This window comes from Mytilus californianus, unplaced genomic scaffold, assembly GCF_021869535.1.
Source record: "Mytilus californianus isolate M0D057914Y unplaced genomic scaffold, xbMytCali1.0.p SCAF_19, whole genome shotgun sequence".
Classification (NCBI taxonomy): Eukaryota; Metazoa; Mollusca; class Bivalvia; order Mytilida; family Mytilidae; genus Mytilus; species Mytilus californianus.
In genome coordinates this window covers 1,463,052-1,482,939 of record NW_026262667.1, presented here as the reverse complement: position 1 = coordinate 1,482,939, position 19,888 = coordinate 1,463,052, and the positions used below count along the sequence as shown (strand labels likewise).

The following is a 19,888-nucleotide window of genomic DNA, read 5'->3' as shown; positions in this document are numbered from 1 at the left end:
GGGATTATAGAAATAATGATATTAAAGACTACAACTTTATCAAAATGCATTGATTCTTGTATGTAGAATTGATTAAACTCCAATGAATTTATGTGAAATCTATGATATTTTATTTGTTGCAGATGTTATCTGTGGGGAAAATTTGTGTAATAAACATTGAATTAAGTGATTGTTGATATTACATAAGCAGAAGTTATCACCCCTGAATGATTTAACAATTTAAAATGAAATATATAAATTAAACAGAGATAATATTAGAGTGTTTAATGACAAAGTAACAGCTTTGTGTAGGATGTTTAAGATAAAAGCAAGGTTTCTAGTTTGTAATTTCACCTTAGGAGGCTTTTGTTGCTTTGATACCATTTAGTAATTGAGATATCTGTAACAAAAAAATCGAAGAAAAAAAAATACACTGAACAATGACATGAATTTTATCTGTGTTTGTCTGTTATTACTTAAAACTATAACAATAGTGATCTTGAAAAGCTATATTTATTATGGACACATATCAAGGTACATGCACTAAACAAATATTTGATTATATACTTAGAAATGTGTTATGCCATACAAATCTGGGAAAAGATCAAATAACTCTTAATCAATGGAGATAATTCAAATATTCTTGACATATCAGTTATTTTTTAGTTCAGGTTCTTTGATTATGAAGTTTGCTGCCAAAATCAAGATAATCAAAACTTAAATATAGTTTTCTAATGGATAATGTATGAAACTTAAGAAATATTGAAACAATAGATTTGTTCATATGATTGTTATTGAGATATTATTATAATATTTGAAAAATTTATTAGAATACATGTATATATTTGGCAGCAAGGAAAAATATTATCTATGGACATTTTATAGGTCTGGAAATGTCATGATTGTATTGCATAGTATGAAAAAGTAACAAGAATTTAAAAATAAATTCCCAGAAGTGAATTTTAAAATATGCAATTTTTTAGAAAAAAGTGTGAAATATGTAACAGAGGTTGCTGGACAATCATTTGTGTAATGCATAGCATAGGAAAGGCCAGAGGGATTACAATTTATTAAGGAAAAGTTAAAAACCTAAGAAATGAACATCCTTTAAAAACACAGTGAAAAGTTATGAGAAAATTGATTAGATGTAGTATCAGACTTGTTGCACAAAGCACCGACACCATGTAATGCTTTCACAGGTTTATCTTCATAAGTGTCAATAGTGCTTCTGGGAATATTACAAAATGCACTTCATCATGCATTTATCTTCAGAAGTGTCAATTACTGCTTAAAATAATACAAAATGCACTTCATCTTGCATTTCTAATCTATTGTTTTGATGAAATGGGGACTTAAATGACTTTTATTAATATACATCAGTGTTTGAATGTAAGAATTGTTTGAAATAATTATTTTTTAAAAATATGAATAACTATTGCATTATGAAAATGCAGAATTTTACAGTTTAAAACAATTTTTACCAATTTTTCATATCCCTCATTTTAATTTCACTATTATATTTTTTTCAGTACAAGTTTTACCCACTCCACTCCTGGATGACAACTCTCGAGAAATCATTATCTGGAGTTTGGTTTGTGCCTGTATAACATTGGTAGCATTAGGAGTGGCTACGTGTAAATATTTTAGGTAGGATACTATATTTTCTTGTAAATACTGTTATCAACCAAAAATCTATCTCCTTTTTAAGTCACAATGTTGGCAATGCTAGGTTCTCATAAGTTACAATTAAAATTCAATTCATCAAATTGATCCATTAGCGAAGGCATTAGCCAACAGCTAGAGGTTCTATATGTTATATTTTTGCAATTAAGGAATGATGTAATAAGTGCAGAATGATAATTTATGATCGCTTCCTTCATATAAAGTGAATTTTGGAACATCTAAAATATGATATTGATAAAATTGCATTTTTTTTTTGATGGATTGCACAAATACAAATTAGTTGTAAAATGGGATGAATGCCCTGCTGATGAGTATAACTATAAATATATGTGGGCGCTCAAGTCCTTTAGTTTTTTGAAAGCTAGAGTCTTCAAACTCTCAAGAATATTGGTTAATATATCATATGAGTGACTATAGATATGCAACACATACTATTTTACAGCATTCCACATACATTGTGCAACATTTTATTGTCCCCTGCAGTGTGGGCCATGAGAACATTAGACAAAAAGATTTCCTACTTATTGTCATTATATTCTATTGATCATAGTACTGACTGTCATTTTGAATTTTTGTCGAGCCTCCGACTTTTGTCGCAGAAAGCTCGACATAGGGATAGTGATCCGGCGGCGGCGGCGGTAGCTTACTTCTTAAAAGCTTTATATTTTCCAAGGTGGAAGACCTGGATGCTTCATACTTTGTATATAAATGCCTTATGTTACGAAGTTTCCGTCTGTCATATGTCCATTGTCCTTGACCTCATTTTCATGGTTCAGTGACTACTTGAAAAAAAAGATAAGATTTTTTGTAATGTTAATTTCTCTCTTATTATGAATAATAGGATAACTATATTTGATATGTGCGTACCTTTTCAAGTCCTCATGCCCGTCAGACAGTTTTCATCTGACCTCGACCTCATTTCATGGATCAGTGAACAAGGTTAAGTTTTCGTGGTCAAGTCCATATATCAGATACTATAAGCAGTAGGTCTACTATATTTGGTATATGGAATGATTGTAAGGTGTACATGTCCAACTGGTAGGTGTCATCTGACCTTGACCTCATTTTCATGGTTCAGTGGTCAAAGTTAAGTTTTTGAGTTTTGGTCTTTTTTTCTAATACTATATGCAATAGGTCAACTATAAATGGTGTATGGAAATATTTTATGATGTACATGTCAGTCTCACAGGTTTTATTTGACCTTGACCTCATTTTCATGGTTCATTTCTCAGTGTTAAGTTTTTGTGTTTTGGTCTGTTTTTCTTCAACTATAAGCAATAGATCAACTATATTTGATGTATGGAAGGATTGTAAGGTGTATATGTCTGTCTGGCAGGTATCATCTGACCTTGACCTCATGTTCATGGTTCATTGGTCAATGTTAAGTTTTCATGGTTAAGTTTGTTTCTTAGATACTATAAGCAATAGGTCAACTATATTTAATGCCTAAATTGATTGTAAGGTGCATGTACATGTCTGTCTGGCATGGTTCATCTGACCTTGACCTCATTTTCATGGTTCATTGGTCAATGTTAAGTTTTCTTGTTTAAGACTGTTTCTTAGAAACAATAAGCAATAGGTCAACTATGTTTGGTTTATTGAATGATTGTAAGGTGTACATGTATTTCTCGTTTGGTTTATCTTACCTTGACCTCATTTTCTTGGATCATGTTAAGTTTATGTGTTACTTGTAGTAAAGCTTTGTATTTAGGACTATCAACATAAAATCAATGGTTAGTAAAAAAGGCAGGACATTTCAGCGTGTGCACTCTTGTGAAAATTTATAATTTTATTTTAGACTCTATAAAGAAATATCCAAAAGATTTCTTTCGTAATTCAGGGTATTTGAAAAGTTATACCAGTATTCCCTGGACTATCTTTTCACCTCTTTGCTTTTAAGCTAGCCTGGCCCAAACGGCCAAGTGGTCCGAGTACACAGTTATTTCGTAGTGCATTTCTTTAAGACAATAAATGAAAATAAAAAAAATCCCACCTGCGCTTTCTCAATAATATTTTTACAGTGTGTTGTACTACTTTTGGGACAAATTATATCAAAATTATAGAAAACTTCATCGGCTCTAACTCAAAATATGGACAATTCTATGTTAAGGGGGTCTTGAAATCTTTTGACAGCTTCCGAAGTGCTAATTTTTAACCTTTTTCAGCTGGACCAAATCACTACTTTACTTTACAATTCATGACCCAAATTTTTTTACAGTGTAATTTCATCCCCCTACTTGCTATTTGAGGCATAAAACATGAAGAAATACATTTGAAAGGGGTACTAAAAAAATTGGCAAGCAACACACTGTCCACACTAGGGACTTTATTCGTGGACAACGAAAATCAAAGGACGATAACTGTGTACTCGGACCAAGTGAGCTATTTCATAATTTGGTGTCTACCGTCCGTTAACTTTTACAAAAATCTTCTTCTCTGAAACAACTGCCAGGGCCAAATGGAACCAGACTTACCCACTAACATCTTTGGGTAACAATGTTAAAAGGTGTGTCTGATGATCCCAGAATGTTGAGATGTACCTACTATCCATTTAACAGCAAATGTTTTTAAAGGAGTTATTACCCTTAAATGATGAATTTTACCAATTTTTGTCATTTTGGCCTATTATATGAAAAAAATTAGAAACGGAGAAACTTTTGATAGCAATGATGATCAGTGAGACACGATCTACAAAAAACTCAACTGGCTGAAATCATCACAGGTCCTCATAGAAGCAATTGGCCTTTAATGCTGAATTCTATTTATAGTTACATGTATAATAGATAGAGAGAAACTTTAAAAAGTCAAACGGTGAGGAGGTGTATAGTATTCCTGTCCAACTCTTAGTTTGTCCATCAGTTAATCAACCCATCAGTCAGTATGTCCGTCAGTCAATTTTGTTTCCGGATGTCATTCAAATACTTAAAAGGGAGAGCAACCTTAGTTGATCAAATATAATGAGAGGAAGATCCCTTTTGATTTTGAGATCACCATAACAAAGGTCTAGGTCACATTGAATAAAAGTAACTAATTTTTTCAACAAAGTGGTTTATGGATGCCAAATCAAATATTACATATGGGATTGCATCCTCACTTGGAAATATTGTCACATATAATTAGAGGAAGGTCTCAAGTTATTTTGAGGTCAATACCTCAAAGGTAAATTTCATGAATGTGCTCAGGACAGGGATTTCTGGATGCTAAATCAAATACTTCATATGGGACTGCAAACTTATTTAAACAGGAACGAGGGGTAGTGAGTTTGCTCACTAAAGGTTCTTGATTTGTATTTTCTCAATAAATGTGCAGTTTTTGGAGCATCTGTTGCAAGTCTCCTCATTAACTGTCACATTCATATTCAGGGAAGTTTTCCTCTCTTCAGTTTATTGTCCCCTGCGCAATGCTTTGTGGAGGGACATGGAAATACCGGGCGTCCATGCGTCCGTCAGGCGGTCTCACATGTACAATTCTTGCCAGATTTTTATCAAATCCATATCAAGGTTAATATCAGCAATGTCATGCACACTTTCGAAAATAATTGCTGATCAAATATTTTTGATTTAGTTATGCCCCTTGGAAATACTAAATATATCAGAAATTGCTCTTAAGTCTTCAATAGTTATTGACCTTGAACAGATAAAATATGTGCAACGCGGGGATATTGGAACTCTGTTCTTTTATAATACAGTGTAATCTTTACTTTGACCTTTTCCTATTAGCTCACGAGCCAATGGGCCATGTCCATCCTCTTTTTCAAATAAACTTCTCATTTGAAACCACTGAACTCAACCAAATATTGCCTGCAAGATCTATAGGGTTTCTTGTATCAGCTCCTGTTTTAAGTCTAGTAAAAAATACCAAAAAGACAATTTTTTGTTCATTTTTTGGGGAAACTATGATAGATAGAGAGAAACTTCAAACATGTATTAAGACCTACAAACAAGTCAACATGATTGAAATCGTCAATTGATCCCTAATAGAAGTTATTGCCCTTGAAATCTGATTTTTACCAAATTTTAAAGTTTTTTGCAGAGACTGATAGATAGAGAGAAAATTTACTAGGCAAAAATGTTCAGCGAAGTAAGTCAACATGACCGAAATCATCAATTGATCTCTTGTAGGAGTCATTGCCCTTGAAAGATGATTTTTACCAAATTTTTTAGTGTTTCACAGAAACTATGATAGATAGAGGGAATCTTTAAAAGTCAAAAATGTTCAGCAAAGTAAGACCTACAAATAAGTCTAAGAACCAAAATTTTGAATTAACCCCTTCCATTAAAGGGTTATTGCCCAAGTTTTTTAGTTGCAATATTGCAGGTGAGGGGATCAGCCTCTAAGAACCCTCTTGTTCTAAGAACCTACGAATCAGAGCTTCCTTTAATTTTGTATCAATCAATCATTTTAGCATGTTATACAAAGCGATGCACTTTCACATTACTCCTTCAGCTATACTTCCTGTTTTACCAAATACTTGTGGTGCTATTTAGATTGAGCAATAGCTCACAGTAACATATTTTTTCAGTTTTGGTATTAAGTTCTTAGTTCAGAAATTATGTATTTGTATATGACTTAATTACATGTTCAAAAACATGTATACCTCACGGATTTCAGTTGACCTAAGTTTTGAAAGTTGGTCATCCTTTAAAAAAAAAATCAATATTGCTGCAGTGTGTTAACATTTTCATAATAAATAAAAAAAATATAAAAAGCAAATGCTATGTATTCTATCCTTTAAAGAAAAAAAGATCAAATTATCTGCTTAATGAACATTTCAATATAATGCAAGTCATCAAATCATTAATCATTACTGCATTTTGAAGTACACAAATGTATTAGTCAGTTTATGACATTCATTGGTGCATATATATTATTTATGATGATAATTAATATTTTTGAGCAAACTGGAAAATTAATAGGATTTTGAATACAATATTCAAATGATTTTCTTGAAAATTGCATAGGTGATAAATAATTGAGTCCATGTAAAACATCATATAAATCATTAAACATTCTGTAATCGTTATACATTTACAAATGATTTATTAAGAACCACATTTCATCAATACAAACTTGATATTAAGTTATAATAAGATGTTATACTAAAATGCTGTATGTTTTGAATCATTTACAAGTTATACTGACCCGTCCATTGAAATTCTTTTTTCGAGTTCTTTAGTTTATAGCACAGAAAATGTTAGCTTAGCCATTTACTTGTAGAAATAATGTTTCTATATGATGTTATTTGAATTTGAGTTATTTCCCGTGGGTGCTATTTTGGAGGGATAAACAGTTGATTTTCTTATGACTTACCAAACTGAAACATGCGATACTAAAAGACTGATAAAAGATACTTATACAAGATCATAGTGATCAATTAAGAAAGGCTTAAAGAAATTAAAATTGTTCAGAAAACAACTTTTTCAAAAGTGTAACGGTCAGTATAACAAGTTGAGTACATTAACTGATTTGTGAAGGAATCTCCAACTTAGCAACAAAAGGGAAGTAACTATTGCTCGAATTGTGTCAGTTTCAACCTATCTATTAGCCCTGTTGGTTTTAGATGCTGGTAGGTGAATAGAAAACAGTTATTAGTAAAATGTGTGCTCCCGTCATACCTCTTACCCCATAAAAGGTCCCTGTATGCCAAAATATGAAACAATATAATATAGGTTCTTGCCTTGGAACAGCCACATAAAGAATGTTTAAAAAAAAAATGAAGACTCTGCTTGAATAAATGCTCTTATCAATCAAAAATGTTCAGTGTGTATTACAAATGGTAAAGTGTAAATATTTTCTATTGGCAATCTGCTGTCAAATTCAAGCCATAGGAAATCAAGATGTCGTTGGTAGGAAACAAAACTTTTTCTGAAAGAAATTTTATATTAAAAAGTTGACCTGGTAAATAGGAATCAATTTTTTTTTCTGTTACACATTAATATTAAATGTCAGAGGTGAAATAACAATACCAAAATGGCTTTTGTTAATATAAGTAGAAATTTTGGGAAAAACAATAATATGAAAAGTTTTGACTAATGGAAAAGTGATGAAGTAATTCATGACAAAAATATCTGCATGCTCTTGATAACAGTCACAGCAAAGGAACTGTAATTTAATTGCTGGTCATTGTGAGGCATTAACACAGAACAAAAAAGCTCACCCATCACTGCCAATCCAAGATGGATCTAGCAGCAGTCTGCACACAATTTTTTGCTAGAGGTAAATAATGCTGCATTTGTGCAATGAAATAAACAGATTTTGGATGATATCAACAAGTGAGTTAAAAATATGATGGCCAAATCATTGGTTCTGTCTGTGATTTGTTGATATCATTCATATCAGTCAAAATTATATTCTTGTAATGATTTTAAAAGGTAAAAAAACAATGGTTTGATTAATGCATTAATTAAAACACATATGTAATATTTTGACAGCAGTTTTTACATGGTTTGATTAATGCATTAATTAAAACACATATGTAATATTTTGACAGCAGTTTTTACATGGTTTGATTAATGCATTAATTAAAACACATATGTAATATTTTGACAGCAGTTTTTACATGGTTTGATTAATGCATTAATTAAAACACATATGTAATATTTTGACAGCAGTTTTTACATGGTTTGATTAATGCATTAATTAAAACACATATGTAATATTTTGACAGCAGTTTTTACATGCAGCAATTTCATAAATCACACTAATTAAAATGCATCTCAACAGTAACTTTAGTAAATAGTCACAATAAATACTGAATTTACAGTCTTACACCAAATTTATTTTTATGACCCCCCTCCCACCCCAACAAAGTTGTCAGGGCCATATAATTTTACCCTTATCCGTCATTCCGTCATTCCGCAACTAACAGTTACACGGATTTTGAACATTTTGTGAAAATAACAGTTATGCATACTTTTTTCTATACGCCTTCACATATTGAGCTAATTTTTAGTATGTGAGTCTTCTATGATAAGTTACAGATAGAGTTTATGTTTGGTTTCGCTCCGCTGATTTTTGCCAAAATTACGGGCTTTAGACTTTAAAAATTTCATGAAAATAGCAGTTATACAGACTTTTTTTCTAAACGCCGTCACATATTGAGCTGATTTTTAGTATGTAAGTCTTCTATGATGAGTTACAGATCGAGTTTACTTTTGGTTCTATTATGATTATTTTTGCGGAAACAACAGGCTTTGGATTTTGAACATTTTTTGAAAATAGCAGTTATACAGACTTTTTTCTAAACACCTTCACATATTGAGCTGATTTTTAGAACATGACTCTATTAAAATGAGTTACAGATCAAGTTTACATTTGGTTCTGCTCTGCTGATTTTTGCTGAAATTACGGGCTATGGACTTTGAAAATTTTGTGAAAATAACAGTTATACCAACTTTTTCTAAACGCCTACACATATTGAGCTGATATTTTGTAGTGAGTCAACTATGATGAGTTACAGATTGAGTTTACGTCTGGTTCGGCTCTATTGGTTTGTGCTGAAATTAAGGCTTCAGATTTTGAAAAATTTGTGAACTTTCATTCTCAAATTTCCACTTATCTTCTCCTTATTTTAAGGAATAGATAAGGATATGATGTTTTCCGAAGGAGAAGGAATTGACACTTTTTAATATATTTTAGGGATAGATATGATAACCCAGAGAGTAAGAGAAAAAGAAAAGAAAGATCTGAGAAGGAGAAAAAAGGTAGGTTATCTAGTTGTCTCCCAAAAAGGGCCTATTTGGCCTAATAATAAAAGTATTTCAAAGTGCTGTTTTTGCCTTGTATGAGTTGATAGGTATGTGTGAAGTTTAAAGTGTAACATCTCTCAAATTTTATGAACATTCACAAAAAAATTACAAAAATGCATACTTTTGATATACTGCATCGAAGGTCTCATGGTAGCATGCTTACCTTGTGTGCTGGAGGTCTTTGGTTTGAGCTCCAGTCTGGTCTAACCAAAGACTTGAAAAATTGATATTTGCTGCTTCTCCACTAAGCATGCAGCATTTACACTGGTGGGCCCAGAGTGAGAATGATGTGATTTTTGTGTGTGATATTTTATGGATGAAAGGACCTGTCAGTTACCATCACTTTTGAAAGTAGACATTTAAATGATAGAATTTCACATAATTTTGACATTAAAGTCACATTTTGCAATTGTGTAGCAAGAAGTGAAAACAGTATGTCAAATGAACCAATTATATCTTCATATTGGCTATTAATAAGATAGACCTTTTTGCTCTAAATCCTGACATATTATGAATTTATGTCATTTTGTAATCAGCAAGTTACAATGAATTGAAGAGGTGCATATTTGTTTGAATCAAATGTGTATTCTAAATCAAGCTTATAAATTGCTATGTTTAAAACAGAACGTTTTAGAAATTGAGGACAGGACGTCATTAAGAGATAATGTCATGTCCCTACACCTGAATCTTCCCACAATGCATTTAAAAAAAAGATAACTGTAAATCCCTTTCTAAATGGGATAAAAAAAAAACAGTATTTATCCATGAAATGACAGTATTTGTCTAAAGATAACAAAAGTATGTCTTATTTACGCTTCCGTTATTGCATGAAATGTCAAGTGACAGTAAATGGTTCTCCACTTGTAGAAATTATTTATTTATGACATAATAGCTGAATTTATTGTGACATGAAGTAACAAAATTGTGAATCCTAAATTAAGGAACAAAGTGCAGGAAGAAATAATGTTAAACAAGAACCTTTATCATATGCACCCTGTCTGATGTTAAATATACCAGGGTAATATATACCAAATTTGAACACGGTACTTACACAATTATTGCTGTGGTTTTCATGTGAATAAGACTGATGTTAAAAGAAAGTCGATCATGTCTCCTAAATGGATTTTCATGGTACGCATTGTAGAACTGCAGAAATACAAGTCATTTTGAAAGTAATAAAAGCTGGCATTACATATTTAATAAATCTTAATCTCCTAGACACAGATGTTTGGAGCATATTTCTTAAATGTCATGCACATTTGAATTATAGGAAATCGTGTTAATGGAAAATATACATGCTAATCACGAATAGTCTTGTATTTTAAGAGTAAGCAAATCTCTTTCATTTGTGCATGACCTACTTTTAAGCAATGTTAAGAAATTATAAATCTAGTAATAAGTAGGACCTTTTATAGCCGACTATATGGTTTGGGTGTTTCTCATTGTTGAAGGCTGTGTGGTTGCCTATAATTGCTTACATCTACTTTATTTGAACTTTGGTGGATAGTTGTCTCATTGGCAATTATACTTCATCTCCTTTTTTTTATAAGGAGTGCAAACTGGGAAATATCAGAAACACAAGGGTTAGATTTTTTTAAGAGACAATCGAGAAACATACCACAGGATTTGATTGCCAAGTCTTACAATGTTTCCAAGACTGGGCTTTCTCAGTCAGTATAGAAACAGACCACAGGATTTGATTGCCAAGTCTTACAATGTTTCCAAGACTGGGCTTTCTCAGTCAGTATAGAAACAGACCACAGGATTTGATTTCCAAGTATTACATTGTTTCATAGACTGCACTTTCTCAGTCAGTATAGAAACACAGACCACAGGATTTGATTTCCAAGTCTTACAATGTTTCCAAGACTGGACTTTCTCAGTCAGTAGAAACACAAACCACAGGATTTGATTTCCAAGTCTTACAATGTTTCTGAGACTGGGCTTTCTCAGTCAGTAGAAACACATACCACAGGATTTGATTTCCAAGTTTTACAATGTTTCTGAGACTGGGCTTTCTCAGTCAGTATAGAAACACAGACCACAGGATTTGATTTCCAAGTCTTACAATGTTTCCAAGACTGGGCTTTCTCAGTCAGTAGAAACACAAACCACAGGATTTGATTTCCAAGTCTTACAATGTTTCCAAGACAGGGCTTTCTCAAGTCAGTAGAAACACAGACCACAGGATTTGATTTCCAAGTATTACATTTTTTCTTAGACTGGACTTTCTCAGTCAGTAGAGACACATACCACAGGATTTGATTTCCAAGTCTTACAATGTTTCCAAGATGGGGCTTTCTCAGTCAGTATAGAAACACATACCACAGGATTTGATTTCCAAGTCTTACAATGTTTCCAAGGCTTTCTCAGTCAGTAGAAAACAAGCAATAGTTAACAATAGGGTGAGAAAATTATCTCCCCTTGGAGAGATAGTTCCATATTGTTTTTTACTATTTTACATAAAAAAAAAGTATGTGGAATGTGTACTCCTGAAAGATTCATTGGATTGAAATGAAACTTGGCATAATTGGTTATCATTATCATTATCATTATGATAGGTTTACATATTACAAGATGTGTAATATTTGGGTATATATTTTATGAAAGAGTTTATAGAAAGGTGTACATTTTAGAATGAAATTATACTGTAGGGTTATTTCATGATATTTAAGTGGATGTCATTCTGAGGAGAATATTACATAGTGCATGTTTGCAATACAGTTTATTTCCACTTTTGATAATATAATTTAATTTTGCCACTACAATATTTTTGGATGCTATTGGTAAACAATAAGTTCAGGATTATCCTAGATAACTCCTGATTTCCTCCTGATTGTGTTGCTCAGTTTTTATACGACCGCAAAAAAATTTTGCGGTCGTATATTGGTATGACGTTGGCGTCATTGTCGCTGTCGTCGTCATTTTCCGAAGATACATTGGTTTTCACACTCTAACTTTAGTTTAAGTGAATGGATCTCTATGAAATTTGACCATAAGGTTCAATACCACAAAAGGAAGGTTGGGATTGATTTTGGTGGTTATGGTACCAACAGTTAAGGAATTAGGGGCCAAAAAGGGGCCAAAAATAAGCATTTTTGTAACTTCCAGACATAACTTGTGTGTTAGTGTATGGATCTCTCTGACATTGTACCACAAGGCTCCATATCACAAAGGGAATTCTGGGATTGATTTTGGGGGTAATTGCCTCAAAATTTTAGAAATTAGGGGCCAAAAAAGGGCCAAAAAACAAGCATTTTTCTAGTTTCATGACAATTACTTGTTTGTAAGTGCATGGATCTTTCTGAAATTGTACTACAAGGTTCCATTTCTTAAAGGGAAAGCTGGAATTGAGTTTGGGGGTAATTGCCCAAAATGTTTGGAATTAGGGGCCAAAAAGGGGCCAAAAATAAGCATTTTTTTAGTTTCCTGACAATAACTTGTGTTCAAGTGTATGGATCTCTCTGAAATTGTACTGCAAGGTACCATACCACTAAGGGAAGGCTGGGATTGATTTTGGGGTGATGAATCGTAAGGGGGTTCAAACAATTTGGGAAGGGGGGATTTTTTTCCCCTTGTTTTCCTTTTTTTTCTTTAAAATTTTCCATTTTAAATTGGTTATTTCTGATTTATATATAAAAGCAAATAATAATGATATGGTTTGAATAGATAAATTAAAATTTTCTTAGACCACATTCATTCTGTGTCAGAAACCTATGCTGTGTCAAATATTTAATCACAATCTAAATTCAGAGCTGTATCAAGCTTGAATGTTGTGTCCATACTTGCCCCAACTGTTCAGGGTTCGACCTCTGCGGTCGTATCAAGCTGCTCCCCAGCGGAGCATTTTATTAGTTTTCTATAATATATTGTTTGCCTTTTTCAAAGTTTTTCATTTATTGCCATGGCATTGCCAGATTCTCTTCAACTTATGAGTTTTAAATGTCCCCTTGCTATCTTTATCCTCTTTCTTGTTTGTAGTTACCATGCCCAGTTGTATTTTATCTTGTTTGTAGTTACCATGCCCAGTTGTATTTTATCTTGTTTATAGTTACCATGCCCAGTTGTATTTTATCTTGTTTATAGTTACCATGCCCAGTTGTATTTTATCTTGTTTGTAGTTACCATGCCCAGTTGTATTTTATCTTGTTTATAGTTACCATACCCAGTTGTATTTTATCTTGTTTATAGTTACCATGCCCAGTTGTATTTTATCTTGTTTATAGTTACCATGCCCAGTTGTATTTTATCTTGTTTGTAGTTACCATGCCCAGTTGTATTTTATCTTGTTTATAGTTACCATGCCCAGTTGTATTTTATCTTGTTTGTAGTTACCATGCCCGGTTGTATTTTATCTTGTTTATAGTTACCATGCCCAGTTGTATTTTATCTTGTTTGTAGTTACCATGCCCAGTTGTATTTTATCTTGTTTATAGTTACCATGCCCAGTTGTATTTTATCTTGTTTGTAGTTACCATGCCCAGTTGTATTTTATCTTGTTTATAGTTACCATGCCCAGTTGTATTTTATCTTGTTTGTAGTTACCATGCCCAGTTGTATTTTATCTTGTTTGTAGTTACCATGCCCAGTTGTATTTTATCTTGTTTATAGTTACCATGCCCAGTTGTATTTTATCTTGTTTGTAGTTACCATGCCCAGTTGTATTTTATCTATAGGAAAATTATATCATTGAACCAAAGCTGGGTATAACTTAGGTTAACCTATATATATTTCATCATAACATGAATTTCACTTTGCTTGTGTGGTCTATCTAATATAATTTATCTTTTGTTTCACTCTGAGGAGTATCTATAGATTATACAAACTTTTATGTACTTGTTTTGGGAATATCTAGCTTTCTTTGGTGATAGTTTATTTGACATTTTGATATTCTAAAAGGCAGATAATTTTTTTTTTGACTAAGTGGTTAATGGGAGATAACTGTATTTGAATATTTATCATTTTTTGTTTCAGGTTGTCATCAAATATACTTTTATACAAACTTTAACTACCTTATGAAGAGGAAAAAAATATTTGACAAATGAAAATCGAATTTAATATCTTTTGATTTAGATTCCTTTATAGCTATACAGTCATGAAAATTTAAAAAAAAAATGGAAAATTTAAATTAGGTAGAAATAAAATACTTTAAACTTTTAGCTTGATTGACAAGTACTTATTTTCATTTGACTAATTCACTTGCATTTTTCATTAGAAATATTTTTAGACAGACGAAGGAAAGATACAGAATAACTGACATGAAATAATTTGAAATTTTCATGCAATGTACATGTATTGCTTGCATTGTACTCTTTTTGAAATTCTTTTAATACACATTCATAGAAAGAGTTTACTAAGTTTTAAGACAATCTTGTATTTAACTATTTGATCATTTTTAATATCACTTTTCTCATTTTGAGCAGCAAAGTGTAAAATGAAAGTGGTAATTTTTTCAGAATTTAGAATTTTAATTTTTTTTATTGAAACATTTTGAGTTATCTACCATTGTTTAGGTGACTGTGTTTATGTATTATACTAAACTTCATCTTCTGGTAAGGTTATTTATTTTAGATTGCTGTTAAATCTACTGCATCTAAAATGATGAACTGTATGGTAATGAGTTACAACAAAACATTTGATTGACCTATTTTTGTAAGCTGTTACATGCATTCTTTTGTTACACATGTAATATTTAGCCTTGGTTTTATAAGGAAAATGGTAGTAATTTTTTCCTCCATAGGCGACAATACTTACATTTTCGAAATTTACCACTTTTTATAATAAAAACCTGGACAAAACATGTATGTGTGATATTAGAACTTTATTATTCTATTTTAGAAATCAAAGTCAAATGATGGCATGACCATCTTCGAACGGAGCTTGTTTATACTGTAGTATCCATGGCCACCGTCATTTTACATCAAATTTATGAAAATTTAGAAGGCTTTTCAAATAATTCTCAAGAAAATATTTCATTGTTTCAAAAAACATACTATTGATATTGACCTAAAAGAACGGAGAAAACTGAACTAGTGACATGCTTAAACTATTTACAATAACATATTTAGATAGGATTGAATGAATTTAAATGATGATCTTACTTATATGTAAAAAAATTGGCTTTTAACAAATTTTATCATTGTTTGTTTATGTTTCCTTGTTTTGATGACTTTCAGTTTCACAACTGTTCAATTTCCCCTAAAATACGTATATTCTTACGTTGTCGTTCAATGACGTCATTTACACCGATTGACGTCGGGTATTTCATTCATAAAAAAGCATATGACCTGGGAGTATGATCGGAACAGCCCAAACAAATCATCAGCTGACATACAATATATTCATATTTTACCACAGTTGTGTAGTCAATCAAAGCATTTGAAGGACTTCATATTAGAATATAAATATGCACACTACAGTTATTCATAAAAAAAATTTAAAATATATTATACCCTTACATCCAATCACAGCGCTCTACAGTTACCTTCCTTCACCTGCCTTGGGTACACAAAAGGCCAACCTGGCAAAATGTAATACTACTTTTATCCTTTTAGAAGTAGGTTCAGAAGATAGTAATAGCAATTTGTTTAAATATGAAATTGAAAATTAAAATTTCAATGCATGGTGCATAGTACATTTTACAAATGCATTATTTATAAAATCTTGAATATTGAAAAGAAATTACAGCTTAAATTTGTAATGTTTTGTTTTGCTTGTCTGAAGTACGAAAAAATATTGAGATACTTTTTTTTCTAGTGATAGATCATTAACAAAAGCTATTACATTGACTTTCAACCTATATATTAAAGACTCAGTGATAGATCATTGACAGAAGCTATCACATTGACTTTCAACCTCTGTATTAAAGAGGCAGTATCTTATGGTTTTCAATTATTTTCAAGAATATAGTAAACATTTTTATATTAAGAATAGGAATGAAAGCTATTTAGGTACAAATCTTGATGGTCTTTTTGCAATGATTTACATACTTTTTATCAAGAAGCAGAATTTTATCAGTCTGAAAAAAGTCATTTGAAAACCTGCCCCATATTTATATATAAACTTGGATTAATTGTCCTAATGAATGTGCAATGTACAAAGTTCTATTGATTTAGAAATATGAATAAGAAGATGTGGTATGAGTGCCAATGAGACAACTATCCATCCAAGTCACAATGTGTAAAAAGTAAACAGTTATAGGTCAAAGTACGGCCTTCAAAATGGAGCCTTGGCTCACACCGAACAGCAAGCTATAAAGGGCCCCAAAATGACTAGTGTAAAAAATTCAAACAGGAAAACCAACGGTCTAATCTATATAAAAAAACGAGAAACGAGATTGATTTAGAAAACATGTTTATCAAAACAACATGTAATTTGTGGAAGACTAACAGGTTTGATGAGTTCGTCTTAAAAAAGAGATATATTGAAGTTTTATCGAGGTTATGGCTGGACCACAATAAATATAGGGAAACAGTGTTACCTTAGACAAGTTTAAGGCCTCAATGAACTTAACCCTTACCATGCGGTGACCGTCATATGACAGGATTACCCAAACTACCGTTATTTGGCTCCAATGGCTCTCCATACTTTTAGAGGTCAACTTTATGACATTAATTTCGAAGTTGATGCATGTTTCCTCAGTCTGAGGCTATTTATTGTCATGTTTAACGTGCATTTTCAGCTCAAATACGAATTTGGAAAATTGAAATCGAATAACACTGGTTTTTCTAGAGGGGTGAGCTTCCCTTCGGTGTCAGACACGTGCAGTTCAGAGGCCTTAAACTTTAAAAATTAGTGTAAACCTGCGGGAATATAACTACTGATCATGTTTATTATTGAAATCCACTTAGTGAACGACTACTTCCAGTTGCAGGTCCAGTTGAAGCTAAAAATCGGGAAAAATCAAGAAATTCCGGATTTTTGGTGCAAATTAGACTGCTGTTCCAGTTTGACTCCGACCTAGGCTTTGTTGTGATTAATGTGTTCACTTAGGTCCACTCTACATTCAGACTACAGTAAGATACATCTATCAGCATCCCTCAGTCTTCCTGGTCAAGAAATAGGACGAAAAATCATCATGTGCTTCAGGAATGTCTAGGTCATTGCTTGTGATCTGAGTGAACATGTGCTTCAAGAATGTCTAGGTCATTGCTTGTGACCTGAATGAACATGTGCTTCAAGAATGTCTAAGTCATTGCTTGTGATCTGAGTGAACATGTGCTTCAAGAATGTCTAGGTCATTGCTTGTGACCTGAATGAACATGTGCTTCAAGAATGTCTAAGTCATTGCTTGTGACCTGAATGAACATGTGCTTCAAGAATGTCTAAGTCATTGCTTGTGATCTGAGTGAACATGTGCTTCAAGAATGTCTAGGTCATTGCTTGTGATCTGAGTGAACATGTGCTTCAAGAATGTCTAGGTCATTGCTTGTGATCTGAGTGAACATGTGCTTCAAGAATGTCTAGGTCATTGCTTGTGACGTGAGTGAACATGTGCTTCAAGAATGTCTAAGTCATTGCTTGTGATCTGAGTGAACATGTGCTTCATTGAATGTCTAGGTCATTGCTTGTGATCTGAGTGAACATGTGCTTCAAGAATGTCTAGGTCATTGCTTGTGACGTGAGTGAACATGTGTTTCAAGAAAGTCTAGGTCATTGCTTGTGACATGATTGAACATAGCATAATTAATGAGCTCTTGTCTAACAGATGACAAATAGAAATAGGTTTTTTTCTCTTAAAAACATTTATTAGAGTTCTGAAAATGACAAAAAGATTATTTATTCATTGACATCTATAAAGTCGCCGCATTTTGACGGCTTTAAAAATTCAAGCTTCAATAGAGTACTGTTTCCATGACAATGTACGGTGTTAACAGTTTCAAATGATCACAAAACTTTGCTTTGTGTTTCAAGTAAAATTAATGTGTAATATAAAAATTCTGAAATTGTAATTATTTAATTCCTTTCTTAAAAAGCAATGCTACTCTCTGAAATCCGAATAGAACAGAATCATACTAAAAAGGATTCTGTTTTATTTCCCCTTTATGTCCGAAGCATGGGGTATGTGAGCATGCTCACTAATGGTCTTTTTATTAAATATGTCTTTGAACACCTGATTTTGCTAACATACTACAGTAATGTCGGCCGTCAGATGATTGTGTAACATATTTCATTCAGACTAATGAACATAACGTTTATGGGTTTGACAGGTTGATTTTGATCAGGTGTTCTGATAGAGATATCCATTTAATTAACCAAGTCCTAAAGGAGTCAAATAAAATGTAAGTGACATACAGAGATGTATTTTATGTACTGACATCTCCATCAGCTTATCTCTTGGACTTGGTACTGGTCTCTAAGGAAGTCATGTGACTAAATCTTGACAAGATCAACCTTGTTTGTTTAATGAGGTTATTGACCCTTTTGTGAATATTTGATAAGTTTGGTAATTCCATTTCGATTTGCATTTGTAATTATGCTTTGTTTCTTATATTTCCTTGCAATGTAACACATGTATTGTGGATCATTTTATCGTTTGAATTGTTTTACATTTGTCATTTTGGGACCTTTTATTATATTACTATGTGGTATGGGTTTTGCTCATTGTTGAAGGATTTATGGTGACCTATAATTGTTAACTTCTATGTCATTTGGTCTCTGGTGGAGAGTTGTCTCATTGGCAATCATCATAACCACATCTTCTTATTTTTATATAGTATGTAATGGCTAGTCTTGTTATGATCTGTTTACTTTCTGAACACATATTTCTTGATATCTTTTGTTTGATTGCTGTCATATTTGGTAGGTTTTTAGTTCAAGCATGATTTATTCAATCATTCTGTAGGGTCTTCTTGTCTTGGATCCATTTCAAATGACAAATACGTTACTCTTCTCCCAAAAATTACCTGAATATTGCCTATCATCTCCTTTCAACAAGTGACAAAGAAATGCAATACATTGGCTGAAATATATACTTGTAAGAGTTTTCTCTTAATGTTAGATTTTAAAATAAATTTTACTTGATATAATGTCCTTTCTAGAGCTGCCATTTTATTTTTATGGGACTTATGTGGGAAAGAGGAATAGGAGACTATAAACATAGTATGATATATGAATATCCTAAGATAGCCCGGTGTTGCAAACTTTGATTGAAATAAATATTGATAAATACAAATGTACAAAGTTACATACTTTCATTTTGAAGTCCTAGGTAGATACCTGGAAATTTATTGAAAATACTTGTTAAACATGTAGTCAATAATGAATATTAGGGTAAGAAGGTAGGATGCTATGAACTACTTACATAACAATACTGTAGAAATTCAATCAATCTTAGTTTTACATCATATATTGCTGTTAAAATTCTATTCTCATCAAAAGAAAACATGCATATGTATGTTAGACTCAGATCGACGTCCGGTCTCTAATCAAGGTCCGTTCCTCAAATCAATGTCCAATATGACATCACGTTCTCAAGT

The 19,888-nt window shown here is 32.2% G+C and overlaps 1 protein-coding gene across 2 annotated transcripts in view; it reads left to right on the top strand.

Annotated features, from left to right (window-relative positions):
- LOC127727043 (receptor-type tyrosine-protein phosphatase epsilon-like) overlaps nt 1-19,888 on the top strand; it is a 177,881-nt gene that overhangs the window by 55,184 nt on the left and 102,809 nt on the right. For both annotated transcript variants that reach the window (XM_052234447.1, XM_052234446.1), the window contains exons 3-4: nt 1,509-1,626; nt 9,301-9,365. In XM_052234447.1, coding sequence (XP_052090407.1) covers nt 1,509-1,626; nt 9,301-9,365 — 183 coding nt within the window. The remainder of the gene's footprint in view (nt 1-1,508; nt 1,627-9,300; nt 9,366-19,888) is intronic.